Below are 20,805 nucleotides of genomic sequence, written 5' to 3'. Positions count from 1 at the left end.
TCAAATTGTTTCTCAACTACCAATTTGAAACTATATCCAACACTGATACCAGTACTACCTAGTATCTATACTTCAACCCGACTTGAGCTCGGTCACTAATGACGACACATACACTGGCAATTGCATTGGATCAAAGACCAATCGAGGCTTTCCAAAGCCATAAAAAGCAACTTGAACAAGGCGACTTCAATTGGGCTACATCAATGGGCAACCCAATCTCTCATTCCCCAGATACTCCGATCCTCAGCTGGGCAAACACGCCAGAGATCCCAGAGCCCTGGGAATTGCTCGAATCCCCACAAGCCTGGGTAAACGGCAAGATAATACCCGACAATTTGATTTACAACAATACATCGACACCAACATGTGATTTCCAGTCAACATTCTCCTCCACAAATAGTCCGCTGCTGGAAGAGACCGATTCTTTCAATACCTTCGCCAATGTCGACTTCTCTCTCCATTCATTGATCCCTACAATTGAATCAAATAATCGGGTTTCATTCATGACAACCCAGAAAGAGCTTGCGAGAAGGAATGGAATTGGTTCGCTAGATGCAGTCTACCACCAGCCATCATCACCTATTTCCCATCCCGAAACATACACATCCGATCACATTGAGACCTCGCGGAAGACTACTAGTACAGCCAAGGCAACAAAAGATCGCTCACAAAGGCATACGACAGTAGGAAGTGATACTCCTTCTTCTCAGGACTCTGACGAAGAGAAAATCGCAGAAAGGCGCCGGAAGAATAAGCTCGCTGCCCGCAAGCTCCGTCAAAAGAAGTTGGATCAGGTATCGGAATTAGAGGCTCAATTGGAGGATATAAGGAGAGAACGAGATGCGTTGAGGTTACGAGCTGCAAAGTCAGAGGGCGAACTTATGGCCTTGAGACAAATGATCGACCAGAAATGAGGGATGGACGGGCCGAGGGCGGAGGGCGACGATATAATGTATATTTAAATGACACCACTACTTTGGGCGTGAGCGAGCCCGGGGAATTCAAGGGCGCAGGGCTGAGCGGCTGATGTCTTCGTGGAAAAGAGTGAAGGCAGGCAAACTGCGCAAGGAAACCTTGGAACATAATGATTGAACGTATTGAAAAATCAATTGATTGCAAGTCCAAACTAAAACACTTCCAGTAATGTAATATCTACAGTATTTTGCTCGATCTCATCTCATCGGGCATATTCTCTCCACCCCTTCTTGTTCGAACAGTCCTTCGTTCTCGCACAACGCATCGTGATCCGTCTTGTTCAACTCCAGCTCACTGCACGCGAAGCAGCGGCGTTACCCAGATACACCAACATGTTGCTGAATGATATGCAAACCACAGCTGTAGTCAAGGCAATTACCAGAATTGGTACCAGGCCTTGCTAGCCGCGGTCATGGGCGGGGTATAGGTGATGGTGGCAGGGACGAAGCTGTGCAGACCGAGGAGTTAGCAATGGCAAAGGGTAGGTCATATGAAGACCTGGTTAAGGTAGACTATATGGATGCAGACGTACCGGTCGGAGTTGTAGATCTTCTGCTCGCTGCCGAGGAGCTCCACCTCGCGAGCCTGGTTGGCGAAGTGACGACGAACTTGGTCGCGGTCCTCCTCAGCCTGGAGGAGAGGAGTCAGGTACATGCGGGCCCACATCTTCTCACGGGCGAGTTCCCTATAGCGGACAAAAAGTGATTGAATTAGTCTCCAATTATCAATTGCGTACCGCCGCTCGGGGTGATTGTCCAATGCTCAATTGCACAGGGTTTCGGGTCGTTCGGGCGGAGGGAGAGCTCGTCATCGCGCAAAACGTACCGTTGCTCGCGGGTACCCTGCATGTACTTGTAAGTACCCCAGATCATGATCAGGTGCATGCCGGCCATGTAGACCCATGGCTGGAAACCGCGGGTGGGGATATTGCGCTAGAAGATCAGGCGATAGAACGTTAGCACAAGGGTTGCTGTGGGAGTAGCGGATGGGCTTTGCTTGAGCGCCTGAACGGCTTCGACCTCGGCATTGAGAGCGTACCTTGTATTGGACCTGAGCGTAGCCCCCCCACTGGGGGCATATCCTGAGGCATAATGGCGGTAGTGGGCTTTTTGAGGTCACTGGGGTTCACTCCTCGCGAGTCGCCGGGAGAAGTTGGTGATGGCAGGTCACGTGGCTGTACAGTAATGAGCGCTGTAGGGACGCTGATTGGCCAACGCGGGAAGGTGGGCTTTTCCTCGCGGGCTTCATCTACAGCTCTCTCCGCCCACCGTGGTGCTCGCCTTGTCAGTTTTCCAATAACGAACTGAGCACTCTTTGAGGCATATTTTACACAACACAATGTCCGACGACGAACGGCCACGGAAATTAGCCAAGATCGGCAATACAGACGAGTCCACAGAGCAACAACTCGGTCCTGCCATGACCGGCGCAGTCCCCGCCAACAATGAGTCGGAGAAAATGGATGCGCACACCACCAACGAATCTACCCTCGCAAGCTCGGAACTCCCCGGAGATGCTGTGAATGAAACAACCGAGACAGCTTCAGCAGAAGGAGCCGAGGAAAACGCACCAAAAATGTCAAAAAATCAACTTAAGAAGCTCCGCCGCCAAGCAAAGTGGGAGGAAGAACGCGATATTCGCAAAGCGAAGCGCAAGGATCTCGCACAAAAGAAGAAAGAGCGGCGGTACGAGGAGATAAAGGAGGCCCGGGCAAATGGTGGCTCAGAGGCTGTATTAGCTCTCAAGAAACAGTGGGAGGGAACGAAAGCCAAGTTTATACGGTCGAAGCTTCTGCCCTTTACAATTGTCGTCGACTGCGGTTATGACGAACTGATGAATCCCAAGGAGCGCATCTCCTTGTCATCGCAATTGACCCGCATATACTCTGATAATAGCCGCTCACCCTGGCGCGGAAACCTGATCTTCTCAACCTTTGACAAGCTACTCAAAGAACGCTTCGACACTACACTATCCAGCTACAAGCTTTGGAAGGGTATACAATTCATACCCGAGGATTTCGTGCAAGCCGCAGACATCGCCAAGGGACATATGGCATCCCCGCGCGGTGGCAGGCTTGTCGGGCCTTTTGACAAATATCCAGACGCGAAATCAGAAGACGGAGAGGTCATCTATCTCAGCAGTGATAGCGAGAACACTCTTACGGAATTGAAGCCATATTGTACATATATTATTGGTGGACTGGTGGATAAGAATCGGTACAAAGCAGTCTGCTACAAGAATGCCGTGGAAAAGGGTATCAAGACCGCCAAGCTGCCCATCTCGGAATACATCAAAATGACAGACCGCTCGGTGCTCACCACAAACCATGTGGTGGACATAATGTTGAAGTGGCTTGAATTAGGTGACTGGGGCGAGGCATTCATGAAGGTTTTGCCCCCGCGAAAGGGCGGGAAACTGAAAGAGAAAGCTGGTAACCAAGACAATAAAGATGGGGATGCCGAAGCAGACGGCAGTGCCGAGGAAGAAGTCGTGGAGGACGAACAAAAGGATATGGATGTGACACTGATGGAGCAGATCATGGCCGATGTAGCTGGAGAGGGAGAAGACGAGCGCGAATCATGATCGCCGGACAAAAATCGAAGGCCCAGGTACTTCAACACTCCATTATCAATATCCATGAATTAAACCATGTACCCAACCCTTTCGATGGTTGAAACACTCTTTCTCATACTCTTCCCCGCACATGATTAGCCAATTCTTCAAGTTGTTCGAATTGTTGAAGTTGTTGGAGCTGTTGAAGTTGCTCAAGCTGCTCGCTTTGTTCAAACTGCCCACGCTGTTCGAGCTGGCCGCGTGGTTCAAGGTCACTCGACTTTTCTACCTGGTCACGCTGCTCTTGTTGCTCTTTCTCGAGCTTATCCCGCTGTTCTTTTTGTTCACGCTCAAGCTCTTCTTTTTGTTCACGATGCTGAATGGCAAGTTGCTCGAGCTTGTGACGCTTGGCACGCGCCTCCGGCAACTCAGCCTCACGTTTCAGCTTTTCTTCGCGTGCCCAGGCCATCTTGAGATTGTAGATATCTCTTGGAATGATCAAAAGATCAGGATACCCCTGCTTGAGCGCGGCAATAATTTTGCGCGGCGGCATATTCTCCGAAACTAGGAAGTTGATCATTTTTTTCTGGTCGGGCGTGATGACGCGTGCGCCTGGATGTTCGAGGAGAGTCTGCTCCGGGTCATGGTTATGCTCACCATTGAGCACTTTGATATGCCATTTGCCATCGGAGCTTTGAAGAGTGGATTTCTTTGCATATAATCGAAAGTTGCATCCGGTTTGTCTCGTGTTGGTCTTTCTGCGCTTTTGTCCATCTGGTGCCTGGATCCGATCTTTGTAAACACCACCCCGGTCACATCCAATATAGATGTTCCTCTCCGGGCTTGATCTTTTAATTACAATGACGAAGCCTTTGGAAATCGCATGTTCTTTGACGGCCTTGAGCATCTCCTCACGACTATCATAGATTTGGTAGTATGGAGGATCGGCTGCGATTTTGGCTGCTAGAATTGGAGCCTCATTGGGATCAGGCTGGGCATTTGCGACGTTGGATGCCATAGTGGACCGTCCCAAGAAGGTATTGGGTGGATGAAATACAACTGGCACACTATCTATATGTTAGTGGATACTTCGTATAGATCGGATGCTAGGGATGAAGGATTATGGGACGCCATTGTCCCATCCGGATTACAGGAAAGCCCACCTCATGTGTACGGGAAAGCTGGCCAATAACCAGTAGCTAGTATGTAAATTGTATTTTTCTGGAAAATCAAGATTGACGGATCGGGGCGTAGTGATCGTAGTGATCGGGGGTTCGGAGGTTCGAGAATCAGTCGGAAACTTGCTAAGGACACCAAGGTGAATTTTCGCTACGGACACCTCGACCACTCCGCCAGCCACGATTATGTCAGCATGGCAGCTATCAGCCACCAGTCACAGTGGCACCAACGCCACAGATGATGACGGAGGCGACTTTCTGTTTTGGTGATGCTCTCTTAGTCTTGGTTTCTTTTTTTCTTTCCTGCCCTTTCTCTCTCCAGGAAAGCAACCACCCTTCTCTTTTGGAGCTCACTCCTCTACCCTCCTTTGTCTCTTTTCTTTTTCTCTTTCAATCTCCCCCTGCTCTCATATAACAACCCTATACCCCGTCCCAGTCGCACCTACTTTCTCTTTATCCCCTCCGTCACCTGGTTAGCTGCCCCTCGCAACCATGTTTATGCTCCGCAACGGTAAGCAAACACGCTCCATGCCCCGCCTAACCCCTCCATACCAACCACCATATCTCCCCCCACCACGTATAGGAATTTGCTAATATTTACTCTGAATTTATTTTAGTGGGCAAATACCTTTTCGGTGACACTTCGAAAGAGGCTATCATCGAAATCCCCCAGGGCCAGTTGTATCTAGTCCGACCCCTCTCTCCCAAGGGCTATTCGGAGCTCATCTTCAAAGACGCCGCTGCTACGATCCGACGAACCGGCCAGGAATTTCAATACCAACTCGTTATTCAGAGAGCTTACGAAGAAGGCGAGGAGGACCTTGCTGACGACGAGGACGAGCAGGGAGCCGCGGACGGTCTGGACAAAGACGAGAAGATTTTCCTGCTCGACCAGTCTCTGCACTTCCGCTCCGAAGTTCGCGAGGGCGGTATTAAGATCCTTGCATGGGACGATCTGAGTGGTGACGAGGGAGACCTTTTTGAATTCATCTGTGACCCTTCGGTCCCCGCCGACAAACTTGCCACCTTTGAGCTCGCCGCCATACAGTGTCAGTACGAACGGAAATTCCGCCGCACCGCCCAAAAGGCTACCGAAGACGAGCTTCAAGAGTTTTCTCACCAAGAGGAGCACCCTATTCCCTCTGCAAGCCCTGTCCCGTCCCCGACTTCCAAGTCCCAAGTGCCACCTCTGACCTCGGGCGAATCTGCTGCCGCTATGGCGCAAGATGTCAAGTACGCCCAATCCAAGGGCCAAACCAAGACAGCCCCCCCCAATGAGGACCCCACTACCGCACCGCCCTCCGCACCGCAGCCTGAGTCCAAGGAGATTCTCACAAAAGAGAGGGCCGAACTTCACATGTTTGATTTCGCAAGTGGAACTTTTGTTTTGCAGGATTCCGAGGTCGTGGCAACTGTCTCGGAGATCGGAAACTGGCAATACTGGCTTCAGATTACTGGCAGCGAAAAGGAATGGCTGGGACAAGCTGTTGTCGGTGACATCAATCCCGTCTTCAACTTCGAATACCTTTCCTTTATCTTCAACCACTACGCTGAGGATGGATCGGCTTACTCGTGGCTTCTGCGCTTCAAGGATCAGGTTTCCGAGGAACGCTTCCAGGAGGGTCTTATGCAGGCTCTCTGGGAACAGCTTAATGAAATGAAGTGGACCAAGGTCAAAGAGAATGATCGAGAATATGTGCTCGATGCTTTCCAGGACCTCACGATGGAAGACGCCGATGCCCTACCCGAAGAAGAGGAAGAGGAGGAGGAGGAGGACGAAACCTACCAGGATGACGGCCAACGGAGTGAGCACTACGATAGCGATGAGGAGGAAGATGACGTCGTCACTCGCGATCAGGATGGCAATGTCAACTCCCAGCTTGCAGTCGGTTACAACGACCGCTCATTCGTGGTCCGCGGCTCCAAGATTGGTGTTTTCAAGCACACTGACAACAACAACCTGGAGTTCTCGACCACTATCTCTAAAGTGGAAACCCCTGGTGGCAAGTTATTCAGCCCGAAGAAGGTCATGCTTCATGCAGAGGATCGTCACATGATTCTCCAGAATGGCGATGATCCCAACTCGCTGTTCAAGATGGATCTTGAGTATGGCAAGGTCGTCGATGAGTGGAAAGTTCATGACGACATTCCTGTCGAGACATTCGCCCCTGAGACGGTCAGTGATATTCCCCTCCCAAATATTTTTTATCTGCTAACCAGTGCCACAGAAATTCGCTCAAATGACATCCGCCCAGCCGTTTGTTGGTGCTTCTAGGAATGCTTTGTACCGCATCGATCCTCGTGTCTCCGGCAACAAGTTGGTTGATACCGACCTGAAGCAGTATGCTAGTAAGAACGATTTCTCTGCCATGGCCACGACTGAGAAGGGATATCTTGCTGTCGCTTCTGATAAGGGTGATATTCGCATGTTCGACCGTCTGGGTATCAACGCCAAGACTCATATTCCCGCTCTCGGAGAGAAGATCATCGGTGTCGATGTATCGGCCGATGGTCGTTGGGTGCTCGCCACGTGCCGTACTTATCTCCTTCTGATCGACGCGTTGCAGAAGGACGGCAAAAACGAGGGCAAGCTCGGATTCGAGAAGTCCTTCGCCAAGGATTCGAAGCCTCAGCCTCGCCGTCTGGGTCTCCAGCCTGCCCACGTTGCGCAGTTCCAGCACGAGACCAAGCAGCCCCTGGCATTCACTCCTGCCCGCTTCAACACTGGTGTTGACTCAGAGGAAACATCTATTATCACTGCAACTGGTCCCTTCATTATCACCTGGGGCCTGAAGAAGATTCTTTCTGGTCGCAAGGACCCATACACAATCAAGCGTTATGGCGAAGATGTCATGGCGGACAACTTCCGCTTCGGCTCTGATAAGAACGTTATTGTCGCCCTTCCCAACGAGGTTAACATGGTTGCCAAGCGTACCTTCCAGAAGCCTACTCGCGAGAGTATCGCCGGTCCTATCACACCTGCTCGTGGACGCAGCGGCAGATTCAGCAGCTACCTGGGAAACGACATCGTCAATTCGCCATACTAAACTTACCGATCCTCCCCATCTCTCTTTGGGTGGATTTTATTCGCTCTTGGCTCGTGGCTCTTCTCTTCACTTTTTTTCCGACTCCTTTATTCCTGATTTTTTTGTACCATTACCCATACCCCCTGCTGTTTATTGTGCTTTTGTCCCTTCATTATCGATATCTTGTGAGATCTGATGTTCGGACTTTCGTCAACCTGCCTTTTCTCTCGCTGATCCTGCTGGAAATCATCGGTTTTTTTTGGATTAAATGCAGGCTTCGATTTTCCCTTTTTACTAGTTAGTAGTAGGTAGTAGGTAGCCCAGGCACAGCCTAGAAGAAATGACAATCGTTTAGATCTAAATACAGTCAAGTAATTTTAAGATTCAGTGCAATCCAACCTGGCAACACCTTGGTCTAAAGTAGAACTTCAATAATATTATCGAAGATCGCTCAAGTGGACAGATCGTGGATGCCCCTCAGACCCAGGCTGGAGACACGAAAAACCAGATCGGTCCTAAGTGGAGTGATGCTTAAAAGGGCATCTGTAGAGATGAACAATTCCAGCGGGGCGTATGAGGAACGTCATTGAATCAGCGCGACTATGCTCGTCTAAGCTTTTTTTTCAACGCCAGCTTTCTTTCGGACTTAAAAAGCTCGGGGCAGCCTGCTACTGGGTACATGGTGCCCAGGTGAGCATGGGCCGGGCGCGGCGTTAGACGGATATAGTAATTGTATTAAAGCCCGCCTGCATGAGGCGCTGCGGCGTCGGTCAGCACGGCAAAATCGGTACCCTGGGTTGACAAAATATAAATAAGAGGTAGTCATGGTAGGAAACGAAATGGAATCAAGACTCAGAGCAGACTATTTCGATTCATCTCAGCAGGACAGAAGGAAATCACCTTCAGCTCATTTGCAATGGCACACAACGCGAACTTGAAGATTGTCTTCGGGGCAATGACCTTTGGCAAACCAAGTATGGCATAGCTTCAGCAATACTGATTCTGTTTTATACAAATGACCAAAAGCTAACCAGAAAATAGACACTCTTGGCGCCCGTGTTCACGACAAGGAAGACGCAGCTCTGATTCTGGACACCTTTCAGGGACACGGACACAAAGAAGTGGACACCGCGAGAATTTACGGTGGTGGCTCTTGTGAAGAAATGCTTGGCTCCTTGTCATGGCAAGACCGAGGCCTCACCATCGACACTAAGCTCTTCCCAAATTCCGAAGGGAAGTGGAATTTCAAAGATTCTTACACGCATAAGCCAGATGACATCCGCCGAGGACTGACGGATAGCTTGAAGGCCCTGAACAGCGAAGAAGTCGACTTGTTCTACCTGCATGCGCCCGATCGCAAAACCCCATTCGAAGACACTCTCCGAGAAGTTAATAATCTTTACGAACAAGGGCGTTTCAAGCGTCTCGGACTGAGCAACTTCATGTCCTGGGAGGTTGCGCAGGTGTGCGAGATCTGCAAAAAGAATGGATGGATCATGCCTTCGGTATACCAGGGAGTCTACCATGCTCTTCAGCGCAGTATTGAGGGCGAATTGTTCCTTTGTCTTCGCAAGTACAATATATCGCTCTACGCATTCCAGCCTTTGGCTGGAGGACTACTCACTGGTCGGTACAAGCGCGAACAAACCGAGTTTGAGGAGGGTTCTCGATTCGATCCGAAAATCCTGCAAGGAAAAGTTCACCGAAACCGGTACTGGAATGATATTTATTTTGACGCCATTGAGCTCATCCATGCTGCTGCGACAAAGCATGGGTTGACAGATGGGGAAGTTGCGCTGAGGTGGCTGAAATACCATTCTCAACTGAACGAAGAACTCCAGGATGCTATCCTTGTCGGAGCAAGCAGCGTCAAACACCTGGAGACAAATTTATCGGATCTGGAGAAACCCTCCCTGCCAGAAGAAGTTGTCCAGGCGCTCGAAAAAGCTTGGCTGATGGTGAAGGGGGTTGCGCCAAAGTATTGGCATTAGAGTTACAAGGCACAATTTGTATTTATTAAATAGAAAAAGCACCAAGATGGATAAGATTGAGAAAATATAATCCACTCTTATGATGTAAGGGTTTTAATTAAGGACCGCAGCGTAGACTTTAACCAAACTTGAAATGAATTGCGGGAGATCCGAGGATTGTTCGGGAGACTCGCACTACATGCCGATCTAAACGGAGACTCAGGGCCCGAATGAGTCGATCGCTCGCAGTTCAACGCCAAAAAATAAAAGCACTCAACACCTGCGACCCGCCTTATTTCTTGGGAACTTATTAATCGATCACCCGCACCCGAATCACGAAACCAGGAAACTCCATTCACTCCACGTCCTCATCCCACCTTCAAGTTCCTTCATCAGCCAAATTTGACCCCGCATCCACCTGAAGTTCACCATGTCCCAGAAAACCCAGCGTTTTGATACGCTACCGGAAGACACGGTCAAGTCTAGCGAAACAAAGATAAATATTTCCGGCTTTCACGTTTATCTCTATGGTATTGATGAGCTATCCCCGCAGCAGGCAGAGAACACGGTGGTTTTATTCCATGTCCATGGACGTACAAGAACCTACAAGAATGCCGAGCTTTTCGCACACCAGTTCCTTCATCAGCTGCGGCAACATGGAGAATCGAAGAAAGGTTTTGTCGTGGCGACCTTTGATAATCGCAATCACGGCGAAAGAGCGGTACTCCACTCCATCCTATTGATTTGCTTGCAAACATTATCTAACTGTCTACTTACAGATTGATACCAAGTCAATGTGAGATTCAATACTGGAAAATGATTTTCAATTATTTTATTTAGGTTACTGATCCTATCGATATAGTCAAGGATGGAAGCAAGGAAACGAGAAGCATGCGTTGGTGCCCCTTCTCCGATTACAACTTGATGAGCTGTGAACTGACGCAAGAACAGACATGACATGCTCGCCATGATAGGTTCGAACGTCCCCCGCTGGTTTAAGAAATTATTCTCACTGCTATTCTCTTCATCGCAGATGGAATTGCTCTCGACATCCAAACCGTGATGAGATACCTTAAGCTTTACGTGGAAGATCGATTCAACCCAACCGAATTTGTCATGTCAGGACACTCACTCGGAGGCCACACAGCATGGAATATTCTTGCCGATGAAAAGCGAATCAAGACTGCTATTATCTCCGTGGGATCGCCAAATATGACCGACTTGCTGCTCGAGCGACTCGGCAAAAGAAACGGCCCTGATCCGATCCGATGGCCCGAATCGATAGCTGAGATGTACAGAGATCGGGACCAGCGTGTTTCAAAAATTGAGGGCAAGCAAATCTTGCTTCTGAATGGTGCTCTGGATACCCTGGTACCCAGCAAATTCAGCGTGCCCTGGGTCGAAAAATACGGCCAAAAGAACGATGTATCTTTGAATGTGTTCGAGGATACTGGTCATTGGTTCTCGCTGGAAATGATGGATAAGGTTGTTGAGTGGGTGCTACAGAAGATTGCTTGAGAAGTTAAATGAAGGAATAGGCGTATTCAACTGAAATATTGAATTCGCATTACTCAATGTGTGGTTAGTTACTCTTCACTTCCTCTACTACATTGCCCTGGTATTCTTCGGCGGTGATCTAGAAAAGAAAGATTCTGAAGGAAAATAATTCACTATACTGTTCTCGCGAATTCTCTGATGGCAATATTTGATATTAGTTTCTCAGATGGCACAACTATTGATACTAGTAACTAGTAGCGGGTTAACTTCGTAGGTATAGCGGATTGGGCAATGGTTATTTCAATCCCTCTCTGCTTGAGTACGCAATATAAAGACACCAATATTATCCAATCGCCGATTTCTTCGGAAATCTAGCTCATGTTGTGTTGTGAGTTAGACTGTGTAATCGAAGCAAACCCCGACCCCGCATTTGAGGAAATACCCGAAATTGAGCCGCGGCGCAGCTTATTTTGGCACGACTGCTGGTTCCTTGAACCCAATTATTATCTTTCTTCTCGGATTTCATCCTTTTGTGATTTTACCTATGTCACCCATCTCCTAATCTCGTTACATCCAAAGAGAGCTTGCCCATAATGTCCGCTTATACGAGCATACCTCGGAAGCTTTGGGAGCATCCTAATCCCGAGGCCACCGCCATGGCCGAGTTCAAGCGAACTCTTGAAAAGACCAAGGGTGTTAAATTGCCCGATTACAACTCCCTATACGAGTGGTCGATCAAAAATCGGGCTTCCTTTTGGGATTTCTGCTGGAAATACTTCCCAATTATACACGAGGGAACCTACGACCAAGTTGTCGACGAGACCGCTCGCATCGATAGTATTCCCGACTGGTTCGCTGGTGTGCGTCTCAATTATGCGGAAAATGTCCTCTTCACTGCGAGTCAACCGGGAAACCCTGCTTCAACCATTACGACTGTTGGTAAAGAAGATGATATGATTGCCGCAACCGAGGTTCGTGAAGGCGCCGCGGAGCCCGCCGTGGACCTCACTTGGCGGGAATTGAGACAGCGCACTGGTCGTATGATTCAAGCCTTGAAGACGGCTGGTTTAACAAAGGGAGATCGTGTTGGTGTAGTTGCTAGTAATAGCATTGACACTTTGATCATCTTCCTGGCAGTTACTGCCCTCGGGGCTATCGTTTCCACCACATCTACCGATACAGGTGTCAAGGGTATCTTGGACCGACTGCTACAAATCCAGCCAAAATGGGTGTTTTTCGATGATACAACTGTGTATAATGGCAAGACTTTGGACCTCCGACCGAAAATCAAGCAAGTTGTCGAGGGGTTATCAGCGGTCTCGGAGTTCCAGGGAGTCATCTCGGTGCCCAGGTTCAGAGGCAAGCCAGCGGATATCAACGCAATTCCTCGGGTGCAAAACCTAGACAAATTTCTCTCAGGGGCAAAGTCCGATCAGTTGGAATTTGTCCGAGTCAGATTCCGTGATCCTTTCCTTATTGTTTATTCTTCTGGAACAACCGGAGAACCGAAATGCATTGTTCACTCCGTGGGAGGAGTGATATTGAACACGAACAAAGAGGGGCGATTGAACCGAAACATGAACTCGAATGCGACAGTTCTTCAATACACGACAACTGGTTGGATCATGTACATGTCCTGCGTTTCAGGACTTATCTTCGGCGCTCGGCCAATTCTCTACGATGGCAGTCCATTTCTGCCCGATGTGACAATATTGGTCAAGTTACTTGAGAAATACAAGTATGTTCCCGCAGATCTCCCAGCTCTCTATATTTTGAGTCCTGCTTTGAAAATTAACCGATGTTCATCGAATTTAGAGTAACACACTTCGGAACTTCCCCTCGATGGATGCACGAACTACGCAAAAATGGAATTAGTCCACGTAAGATTGCAGATCTCAGCAACCTTCGTGGCGTGACAAGTACCGGTATGGTTCTTTCCGAATCATTATTTGAATGGTTCTATGATGAAGGGTTTCCCTCGCATACCCAGATTGCGAATATCTCTGGGGGTACAGATCTTGCGGCCTGCTTTGGCATGGAAAACCCAATCACCCCTGTTTACTCTGGAGGATGCCAGGGACCTAGTCTTGGGATTCCCATCGCTGCCTTTGAACAGGTGGATGAGGGTGTCACTCAGGTCAAAGGAACTGAAGCGCCCAATGGGGAGCCTGGAGAAATTGTCGCAACGGCAGCATTTCCCAGTATGCCGGTTAAGTTCTGGGGCGATGAAGGGGGGAAGAAGTACTTCAATGCCTATTTCGCACGCTTTGATAGTAAGTTTTCTATTTTTTGGGCCTTTCATGCTCGGGCTAACATTCGTAACTATCTAAGATGTCTGGACACATGGCGACTTTATTGCTATCAATCCATCGACAAACCAAGTGCTTTTCCTGGGTCGATCTGACGGCGTTTTGAACCCGTCCGGAGTTAGATTCGGATCTGCGGAAATCTACAACGTAATCGAAACACAATTCCCGGAGGAGATTGTGGATTCCGTCTGCGTCGGACAGCGTAGACCACAGGATAGTGACGAATCCGTCCTTTTATTCCTCCAAATGCGACCGCCGTTCAAGGCGGATCAAGCATTGATAACTCGCATCAAGGAAGCTATCCGCAAAGCTTTAAGCGCTCGACACGTGCCAAAGTTCATTTTCGAAACCCCTGCTATTCCGGTTCGTTACTAATCCCTTTATCTAATTGCCATGCCAGTCGCTTACACAAATATCTCTTCACAGGTAACGGTCAATCTGAAGAAGGTCGAATTACCCGTCAAGCAGATTGTTTCCGGCAAGAAGATCAAGCCATCTGGAACGTTGCTTAATCCGGAGAGTCTCGACTTTTATTACCAATTTGCAGAGATAGAGAAACTGGCTGATCGCAAGGCCAAGCTATAAAGATTCACTAGTACATTGTGGTAAACTCGCAGCGCTTTAGATGCCAGAGGGATAGATGAATGACGTTTATAGCGAAGTTTATAGTACTATCTCATTTTAAATTTGATTTCACCATTCTTTCAAGAACACAAAGGTTTATCAGTAAAGGTATATCAAAATAAACTGCAGGCAAATGTGTCATTTCAAATGTTTAGATTGTCATATAATACAGCCCTGTCAAAGCCTACGAGGCATTCCACGAGGAAACATCATCCACAAAAGCATGAACAGCCTCCAACAGACGATCAATAGAGTGCTCCGTGTGTGCAAGATTAAGAGAGACAAATCCACGACGACCAATCGAGATTCCACGATTAATCAAGCCGAAATACAAATACTCCCGTAAAGCGTCGGCATCATCCCCAGAAAAATGCACACCTACCGCACTCCCATACCCGGTAAAAGACATCGTTTTGAAATCCGCCTTCTTCAAGATCTCATTCGCCTCCTCTTGAAGACGATCCCCCATAGCATTAAGCCTATTCAATTGCGCCTCCGTAATCAACTTCGACGCCGCAACAGCAGCAGTCATAGTGAAGATATTATTATTGAATGTCCCAGAATGAGTCAGCGCAATTGATTTATCCCCCGAATCAAAACGGCTCATAAGCTCCGCCGATCCTCCAAAGGCACCGAAGGGAAATCCGCCTCCAAGATATTTTCCCACAGTCGTCATGTCTGGTATGATATCGAGAGCACCCTGCATACCATGGTAATGCAGTCTAGAAGTTACGACTTCATCGAAGATCAAAATGGCCCCGACTTCATCCGCAGCTTGGCGTAGCGTGGCCAAGAATTCTCGCGTCGCGGGGATCATGCCACCGGCCGCTTGCATGGGTTCGACTAGGATAGCGCCAATCTCGCTAGTGACGAGAGCGCGCGTTGCCTCGGCCGTATCATTATATTTCCCAAAGACGAATTGATGAGGCAGATTCATTGGGTTATCCCGGGTAGAGAAGGACAAAGTTCCGCCGTGATATCCATTATCAAAGACGAGGACGTGGCGTCGATTTGTATACGCGAGAGCAGTAGCCACGGCAAACGTATTTGCCTCTGTGCCGGAATTGCAGAATCTCACCTTTTCCAGAGAGGGGAATCGAGTAGTCAGGATTTCTGCTAACTCGGCCTCTTTCTCGGTTATTCCGCCCAGACTGAAGCCTGTTGCCAGGGCTTGCTGGACAGCCTCTTGGATTACCGGGTGTGAGTGTCCGTAGATACCGGCCGAATAGTCAGAGACGAAGTCGTCGAATTTCACTCCGTCGATTGTGGTGAATTTGGCGCCTTGGGCGGACTGGATTACCAGGGGGAATGGAGAGGATACCAGGACAGACCGTGTACTTCCCGTCGGTAGGACCTTTTCGGCTCGTTCGAAGGCTTTTTTTGATTTTGGGTGTGATTTTTCGTATGATTGGACGAGAGTCTGGAGCTTTCTCGATAACACTTGATTGGACATCGTGGCGGTTCTCGGTACAGTGAGATCCTTTACGCCAAGGGTATCATGCAATAATTTCGTCAAGTCGGGGAATAGAAGAGATAGTACTAGGCAAGATTGTAATCTGTTGAGATCCTTGGCGAGCGGAGTAGATAAAGGTGGAGAAGTCGGCTCGATTTCAAGACTTTGGTCGCTTTTACCCCGCGCAAAAGATGGGGTAATACGAGACTCGGAGTATTGCGAGAAGTAGGTTTCTCGGAAGGACTCCGTATAGACAATGGGGGCTGTTAGTGGACATTTGAAAGTATAATCCCCTTGTTTGGATATTCTCAGCCATGGTAGCATTATCGGGGTAGATATCAAGCCCTTGGCACGATATTATACCTCATGGTCTGTCGAAAAGAAAAAGCCTCTGCAGTCAGTTGCCAAGAGCACCGTTAGACCATTGAATAATTTTAGTCATATGAAGTCAAGAGTCCAGATCGAATGGTTCCAAGACCTTTCGGCCAAGCAAATATATTAAAGTTGGTATGTACATCCCACTTCATGGGATAAAGCAATCAGGCAGATAGATGACCAAGGAACGACCGCTATATTCTGATTCCACGAGATAGAAAATGAGGAAAAATGAGTAAGCAGACATGAAGCATCTAGCACCATTCTCTGCTTGGGTATTCGAAAGTAAATGCAGTCACAAAACAATACGCCGGTAGAGGATACTAACGGGAGTTCCTCCATGACCAACCACCACAAGGCTTTCCAAGATTGCGTTCGTTGGCAGCCCAGGTGGTGAATTTTCGCAACCTCCTGTAGAAGATTTTCTTTTTTATATTTTGCCTTTCGTGTTTGTTGCTTTTGTTGCGCCTGTGGACTTTCGCGGAAGATAGTAAGAATGCTCACGAGCCGACATACCACACTTCGACGCCGATAATATCAAACTTGACACCTTCGTCGGAGAGAGGTTCATTCCCAAAGGTCTGAGAAGAGGCGCTGACGCCCTTTTCAAGGCCAGAGTCAATCCACAGCCCATAATGACCATCTCTATAAACAAAACCGTATGAGCACGCATTATAAGAAAACCAGATCATGCAGGTGTTACTTACCCGCCTCCTAAGCTGAGGAATCCCGTTTCGCAAAACATCATATAATCATTAACACCACTATACGGGAAAGCCTTGAACCGAATGCGCTCGGGGGTACTCGCCCCACTCCGCGAAGGAGTAGCAGTTGACGAAGGCGAAGGCGGCGCCAGAGCACCACCACTCGCGGCGGCGAGATTCGTCTTGATATTCATATTAAGATTGTGAGCGGGCGACTCGGTGGTCGCTTTCTTGGACTTCGACTCTCCGCGGAACGTACTCCATCGTCCAGCGTGGGTTGTGTCCGCAGAAGGAGGGGCGGTAGACCGGCGCGTTCCAGCGCTTCTTCTGATTGGGGCCCGTCGCCGGAGAATGCCAGTCCCAGGCTGATCGGGGGTGGGAGCACGCTCGCGCGCCAGAGGAAGCACTCGCCTGTGCCGAAGAATTGGGAACCCGGGTGCGGTGCGTCGGTCATGTAGGCGCCGAAGACTGCGCCGCTGGGCGAGGAGTCGCGTATCACTAGTACGTAGCCCGCCCGCGGGCTGCGGTGAGAGAATTGTTCGCAGTTGTCGTAGAGAGTGGATAGGGCGGCTCCATCGCGGTCGAGACTGTAGGCGAGACGCCAGTTCTCGACTAGTTGTAGGCGGGCGGGGACAAGGAGGCGGATCTCTTCGGCGAGGGCGCGGGTAAGGAGTTGTTGCTGCAGGAGGTCTTCGCCTTTGGGGATGGTCAAGGCTAAAGGTGTGAGAGGTGGTGGTTGGAAGGGTGAAGCTGTTCGGCGCGGAGTGTAGACTTCCGAGGAAGAGGAGGATAAGGACCACGGCATGACGGAGGAGTCAGGGGCAGCGATGTTTGGATCTGTCAGGCGTCGATATAGGCCGGAGACGACGTGACTGACTGGGTAGGAGAGGTAGGAGGCGGCGTTGAAGGAGCCGGGTTTTTGCTGGGGGTTGTGAGAGTCGGCTAGGGTGGAGGTTGAGGGGGCGTCAGAGGGGGCATCCCCTTGTGATGAAGACGACATACGGACAATTCGGGGTATGGTTAAAGCTAATCAATGAGCAAAGGAGCAAGGAGCAAAGCGAAGGTGTGAGCGAAGGAGGAGAGTTGGGGGGGTTCAAGTTGGCATGGGAAGTTGGACCTAAGACGGCTGAAGTGACTTATCGCTTATCATGTGGGGGAGGCCAGATCTATGGGATAGTTACCAGGCCATATGTGATATTCCAGCAATTAACAGCTGTCACTTGCGGGGTTTGACAATTATGACTCTTCTCCCTTTGCAATACCTTCCATTATCCCACTGGGGAATCCATCGGCTCCCATTGGGAAGCCATCCAGTTGCACGAGCCCATCTAGAGGCGCAACTCCGACGGAGTACCTTGAGGTACCTGTTGACTGCTACCATCTGAAACATCCTCGGGGCCAACCTGGACTATTCCGAAGGCTCGACTGGTGTCGATCTGATAAATAAAAGAACAATAGATTTACCGTTTCTTTCTCATTCGGACGGGCTTTCCTTCCGAATTGCCTTCTGGAAGATAAATGACGATGTGGTGGCGGGTTCAAACAACGACTAGTACATAAGTGAGGCGCCGTTTCGATCAAAATGCTTCCAAGGCAAGCCACTCTACAACAAAGAATACAATACTCGCATTGATCTACTACATTTTAACCTCGGCAACCTCTCAATTCAACAATGACATCCAAATTCCCCAGCTCCGAGAATTATCGCGCGGAAATCGCCCAAATGGAAGAGGACGCAGACACACATAACCACCAGAATGATATTGGCGGTAGCGCTGCAGATATGGTATGCATATCATGCAAAATCACTACAGCTGAAATTCATATTAATACATTACTACCTAATACAGAGCAAGAACATGACGACTGTGCGCCAATCGCGCAGTCGACGTAAGTCTCATGGTCCGCGTTCACCTACGACTTCACGCAAGGCGAGGGCCAGCTCCGGATCTGCGTCTAAGAGAAGAAATCCCTCGAAGAGCTATCATCCTCATACAAACCCAAAGGGATAAGGCTATTCAATCGACTTGGAAGAGATATGGTCTGACTTCCGAGGTTGATAGTAGTACGTAGTACTATGAACCTGGTGCTGCTAGGATCCGGGCCATCTGGGTTACTACTACGCAATAACTAGCTGGATCTGAAGGGTTCATATACATCCGAGTCCACTACGGTACTAGGCAAAGAGTGATAACATTTCATTGTGTATTTTTGAGCCTTTTTCGTTGTAGTATTCTAGGACTAGCGTAATGACGATGCGATGTCTGAGGGTATCATATTGAGATGAGTGCCGGGGATGAGGCGAAAGAAAAACAAACCCGCTAGTTCTTCGGGCGCAGGTCTACCGTCTCGAATTCCAGTCCATTGACCTCAAACACATGGCCAGGTCTCAATGCCCCGGTATATATGTTTTCTTCAGCATGTGGGTGGAACAGACCAGTCTGGGTACAGTTGAGTACAGTCTTCAATCCAGGAGGATCGGTGAGACGAAAGACTCCCCAGTCGGGAGTCTTGCTCGGGGCGCAAACGATAGCGATACTCTCTGCGAGCATGACTTGGTAGCCGCAGTGGGTGTGCAAGTCGCGCGAGCTCATGAAGCAGGTCTGCGAAGGATGCGTGTGGATCCAGCCAAGCATCAATAGGTCCTCCGAGTCACAAAACTCGAAAATAGCAGACTCGTTTGTTGTCTCGCACGTGTCTGATGTCGCGGTCTGCTCGGGGATAAGTAGTTTGGAGATAAACAGCGCATTCGACACCAATGTGCCACAGAGGATTCCGCATGTTTCCAAGTTGCGCTGCGTGTTGGTGGCAACAGCGGACAGAAATTGGTTACGGAGATTGGCCGGGAGAAAGACAGAGCGAAGAGGACTGCCGTTCTCCAAATATGCCGATGGCTTGAATGTGTAGCTTGCTGGGTCGAGATTGGAACGCGTAGACTGGGCCTCGGGCAAGGGTGATTTCTCGGGAGGAGGCGGTGGTGAGGATACCTTTGCTGGGAGGGCTGGTGGTTCTACCGATGCGCCATCCACGAACGAGGCTCTGCTCGGCGCAATATGTTCCTTTGGAGGGAGGACTGGGGGTGGTTGTCGTTCAGCGTTCTTATCGTAAATAGCAATTTGGGCTTGCGGGACAAAGGGCTCCAGGGTATTTTGGCGAGGGACGGTAGGGTATTTATATACAGAGGAGACGCGTGGAGGAATATCTGGCGCAGTAGGCTTTTGGCGTGCGACATTGGCCTTGGGTTGCGCGGGCCCAATATTGGAGCGAATATTTTGGATCCGTTGACTCAAGTCATCGCCACCCCGATCATTCGTCTTCAGGGCGTCCTCCCAATTGCCCCATACACCCGCAGCTCGCCGACTGTCGTCATCGCCTTGTTCTTGTGTCCTCCGAACCGTTGCCCGGCGGGTAAGTTCTGATTGCGCTAGACGGACCGCAAGGTCCCTGTTTTCGCCGGCTTCCAGGGGTTTGGCAACGCCAGTCAACGCGGGATCGATGACCCGGTCTCGTGGTTCGGTTGTAAAGTTGACTTCCGTTGACAGTTTGCGTGATTGGCGATCGCGCATAACCTGAGTGTAGCGATCATATCGTTTATTGATGCGCGGCTTGAGCGCCTCCAACTTGCGGAGATTCACATCTACCAGTTTTTCAGCTGCGACCAAAGCCTTTTTATCCTGAGTATCTTTGAGAGAATCTGGGTGTTTGGTGAGGTGGACCAGAACCAGCTGGGCGTGTCGGAAAAGGAGAAGATATGCTTGTTCGTCGTGGCCTTCGCGTTCGTAAATTTGGGCCTATTATGAAAGTATTCGATTAGCTTGATGTAAAATAGGCAGTGCTTAACGGTTTCATTGCAACTCAGTTACCTCGCGATTCAGTGTAGCCGCTGTCCGCAGCCAATACCGGAGCGGGACCGCGGGGTTGTACTCGTAATCCTGAGCGATGCGAGTGATCCTTTCGACACTTTGGGGTGGGCTACCCGCAGTGCCCATTACTGGTGGAAGAGATGTCATGGCGACGAGGCGTAGGTGTCAAAGGGTTCAAGAAATCCTGCGAGGGATGGGGGAATGTTCCAAGATAAAAGACCCCTCTTCATGCGAAAGTAGTCTGAAGGGGCATGATTGTCGCAGGTTGGGTGGATCAA

At 49.5% G+C, this 20,805-nt stretch overlaps 12 protein-coding genes across 12 annotated transcripts; 7 read left to right on the top strand and 5 right to left on the bottom strand.

Annotated features, from left to right (window-relative positions):
* Positions 1 to 98: 98 nt before the first annotated feature.
* On the top strand, positions 99 to 914 carry N7481_012213 (bZIP transcription factor; the record flags this gene model as incomplete). Its single annotated transcript, XM_057271432.1, has 1 exon — positions 99 to 914. The coding sequence occupies one exon, from the start codon at positions 99 to 101 to the stop codon at positions 912 to 914; it is 816 nt and encodes a 271-aa protein (XP_057115620.1).
* Positions 915 to 1,350: 436 nt separating this feature from the next.
* N7481_012212 (putative NADH-ubiquinone oxidoreductase subunit GRIM-19) lies at positions 1,351 to 2,065 on the bottom strand (the record flags this gene model as incomplete). Its single annotated transcript, XM_057271431.1, has 4 exons — positions 1,351 to 1,423; positions 1,508 to 1,660; positions 1,801 to 1,907; positions 2,045 to 2,065. The coding sequence occupies 4 exons, from the start codon at positions 2,063 to 2,065 to the stop codon at positions 1,351 to 1,353; spliced, it is 354 nt and encodes a 117-aa protein (XP_057115619.1).
* A 248-nt stretch (positions 2,066 to 2,313) lies between these two features.
* trm10 (tRNA (guanine(9)-N(1))-methyltransferase) lies at positions 2,314 to 3,558 on the top strand (the record flags this gene model as incomplete). The annotated part of the gene is made up of 1 exon (XM_057271430.1): positions 2,314 to 3,558. The coding sequence occupies one exon, from the start codon at positions 2,314 to 2,316 to the stop codon at positions 3,556 to 3,558; it is 1,245 nt and encodes a 414-aa protein (XP_057115618.1).
* Positions 3,559 to 3,661: 103 nt separating this feature from the next.
* Positions 3,662 to 4,546, bottom strand: N7481_012210 (uncharacterized protein; the record flags this gene model as incomplete). Its single annotated transcript, XM_057271429.1, has 1 exon — positions 3,662 to 4,546. One exon carries the CDS (start codon positions 4,544 to 4,546, stop codon positions 3,662 to 3,664), a length of 885 nt encoding a protein of 294 aa, XP_057115617.1.
* Positions 4,547 to 5,198: 652 nt separating this feature from the next.
* On the top strand, positions 5,199 to 7,753 carry N7481_012209 (uncharacterized protein; the record flags this gene model as incomplete). The annotated part of the gene is made up of 3 exons (XM_057271428.1): positions 5,199 to 5,217; positions 5,324 to 6,882; positions 6,935 to 7,753. 3 exons carry the CDS (start codon positions 5,199 to 5,201, stop codon positions 7,751 to 7,753), a joined length of 2,397 nt encoding a protein of 798 aa, XP_057115616.1.
* An 895-nt stretch (positions 7,754 to 8,648) lies between these two features.
* Positions 8,649 to 9,723, top strand: N7481_012208 (aldo/keto reductase family protein; the record flags this gene model as incomplete). The annotated part of the gene is made up of 2 exons (XM_057271427.1): positions 8,649 to 8,706; positions 8,774 to 9,723. 2 exons carry the CDS (start codon positions 8,649 to 8,651, stop codon positions 9,721 to 9,723), a joined length of 1,008 nt encoding a protein of 335 aa, XP_057115615.1.
* Positions 9,724 to 10,132: 409 nt separating this feature from the next.
* On the top strand, positions 10,133 to 11,220 carry N7481_012207 (alpha/beta hydrolase family protein; the record flags this gene model as incomplete). The annotated part of the gene is made up of 5 exons (XM_057271426.1): positions 10,133 to 10,423; positions 10,482 to 10,498; positions 10,565 to 10,597; positions 10,654 to 10,676; positions 10,736 to 11,220. The coding sequence occupies 5 exons, from the start codon at positions 10,133 to 10,135 to the stop codon at positions 11,218 to 11,220; spliced, it is 849 nt and encodes a 282-aa protein (XP_057115614.1).
* A 572-nt stretch (positions 11,221 to 11,792) lies between these two features.
* N7481_012206 (acetoacetyl-CoA synthase) lies at positions 11,793 to 14,093 on the top strand (the record flags this gene model as incomplete). Its single annotated transcript, XM_057271425.1, has 4 exons — positions 11,793 to 12,937; positions 13,015 to 13,472; positions 13,531 to 13,871; positions 13,935 to 14,093. 4 exons carry the CDS (start codon positions 11,793 to 11,795, stop codon positions 14,091 to 14,093), a joined length of 2,103 nt encoding a protein of 700 aa, XP_057115613.1.
* A 223-nt stretch (positions 14,094 to 14,316) lies between these two features.
* On the bottom strand, positions 14,317 to 15,585 carry N7481_012205 (acetylornithine aminotransferase; the record flags this gene model as incomplete). The annotated part of the gene is made up of 1 exon (XM_057271424.1): positions 14,317 to 15,585. The coding sequence occupies one exon, from the start codon at positions 15,583 to 15,585 to the stop codon at positions 14,317 to 14,319; it is 1,269 nt and encodes a 422-aa protein (XP_057115612.1).
* Positions 15,586 to 16,460: 875 nt separating this feature from the next.
* N7481_012204 (putative oxidative stress response protein Oxr1) lies at positions 16,461 to 17,664 on the bottom strand (the record flags this gene model as incomplete). Its single annotated transcript, XM_057271423.1, has 3 exons — positions 16,461 to 16,605; positions 16,668 to 16,846; positions 16,924 to 17,664. 3 exons carry the CDS (start codon positions 17,662 to 17,664, stop codon positions 16,461 to 16,463), a joined length of 1,065 nt encoding a protein of 354 aa, XP_057115611.1.
* A 672-nt stretch (positions 17,665 to 18,336) lies between these two features.
* N7481_012203 (uncharacterized protein) lies at positions 18,337 to 18,676 on the top strand (the record flags this gene model as incomplete). Its single annotated transcript, XM_057271422.1, has 2 exons — positions 18,337 to 18,450; positions 18,515 to 18,676. 2 exons carry the CDS (start codon positions 18,337 to 18,339, stop codon positions 18,674 to 18,676), a joined length of 276 nt encoding a protein of 91 aa, XP_057115610.1.
* Positions 18,677 to 18,985: 309 nt separating this feature from the next.
* Positions 18,986 to 20,674, bottom strand: N7481_012202 (putative endosome-associated ubiquitin isopeptidase (AmsH); the record flags this gene model as incomplete). The annotated part of the gene is made up of 2 exons (XM_057271421.1): positions 18,986 to 20,455; positions 20,528 to 20,674. The coding sequence occupies 2 exons, from the start codon at positions 20,672 to 20,674 to the stop codon at positions 18,986 to 18,988; spliced, it is 1,617 nt and encodes a 538-aa protein (XP_057115609.1).
* Between the last annotated feature and the right edge of the window lie 131 nt (positions 20,675 to 20,805).

The sequence above is a fragment of the Penicillium waksmanii genome, assembly GCF_028829765.1.
Source record: "Penicillium waksmanii strain IBT 27052 chromosome Unknown utg000010l:1.0-3698451.0:1.0-3701458.0, whole genome shotgun sequence".
Classification (NCBI taxonomy): domain Eukaryota; kingdom Fungi; phylum Ascomycota; class Eurotiomycetes; order Eurotiales; family Aspergillaceae; genus Penicillium; species Penicillium waksmanii.
Note: the sequence above shows the minus strand (reverse complement) of the source record. Positions and strands in the feature narration are given on the sequence as shown.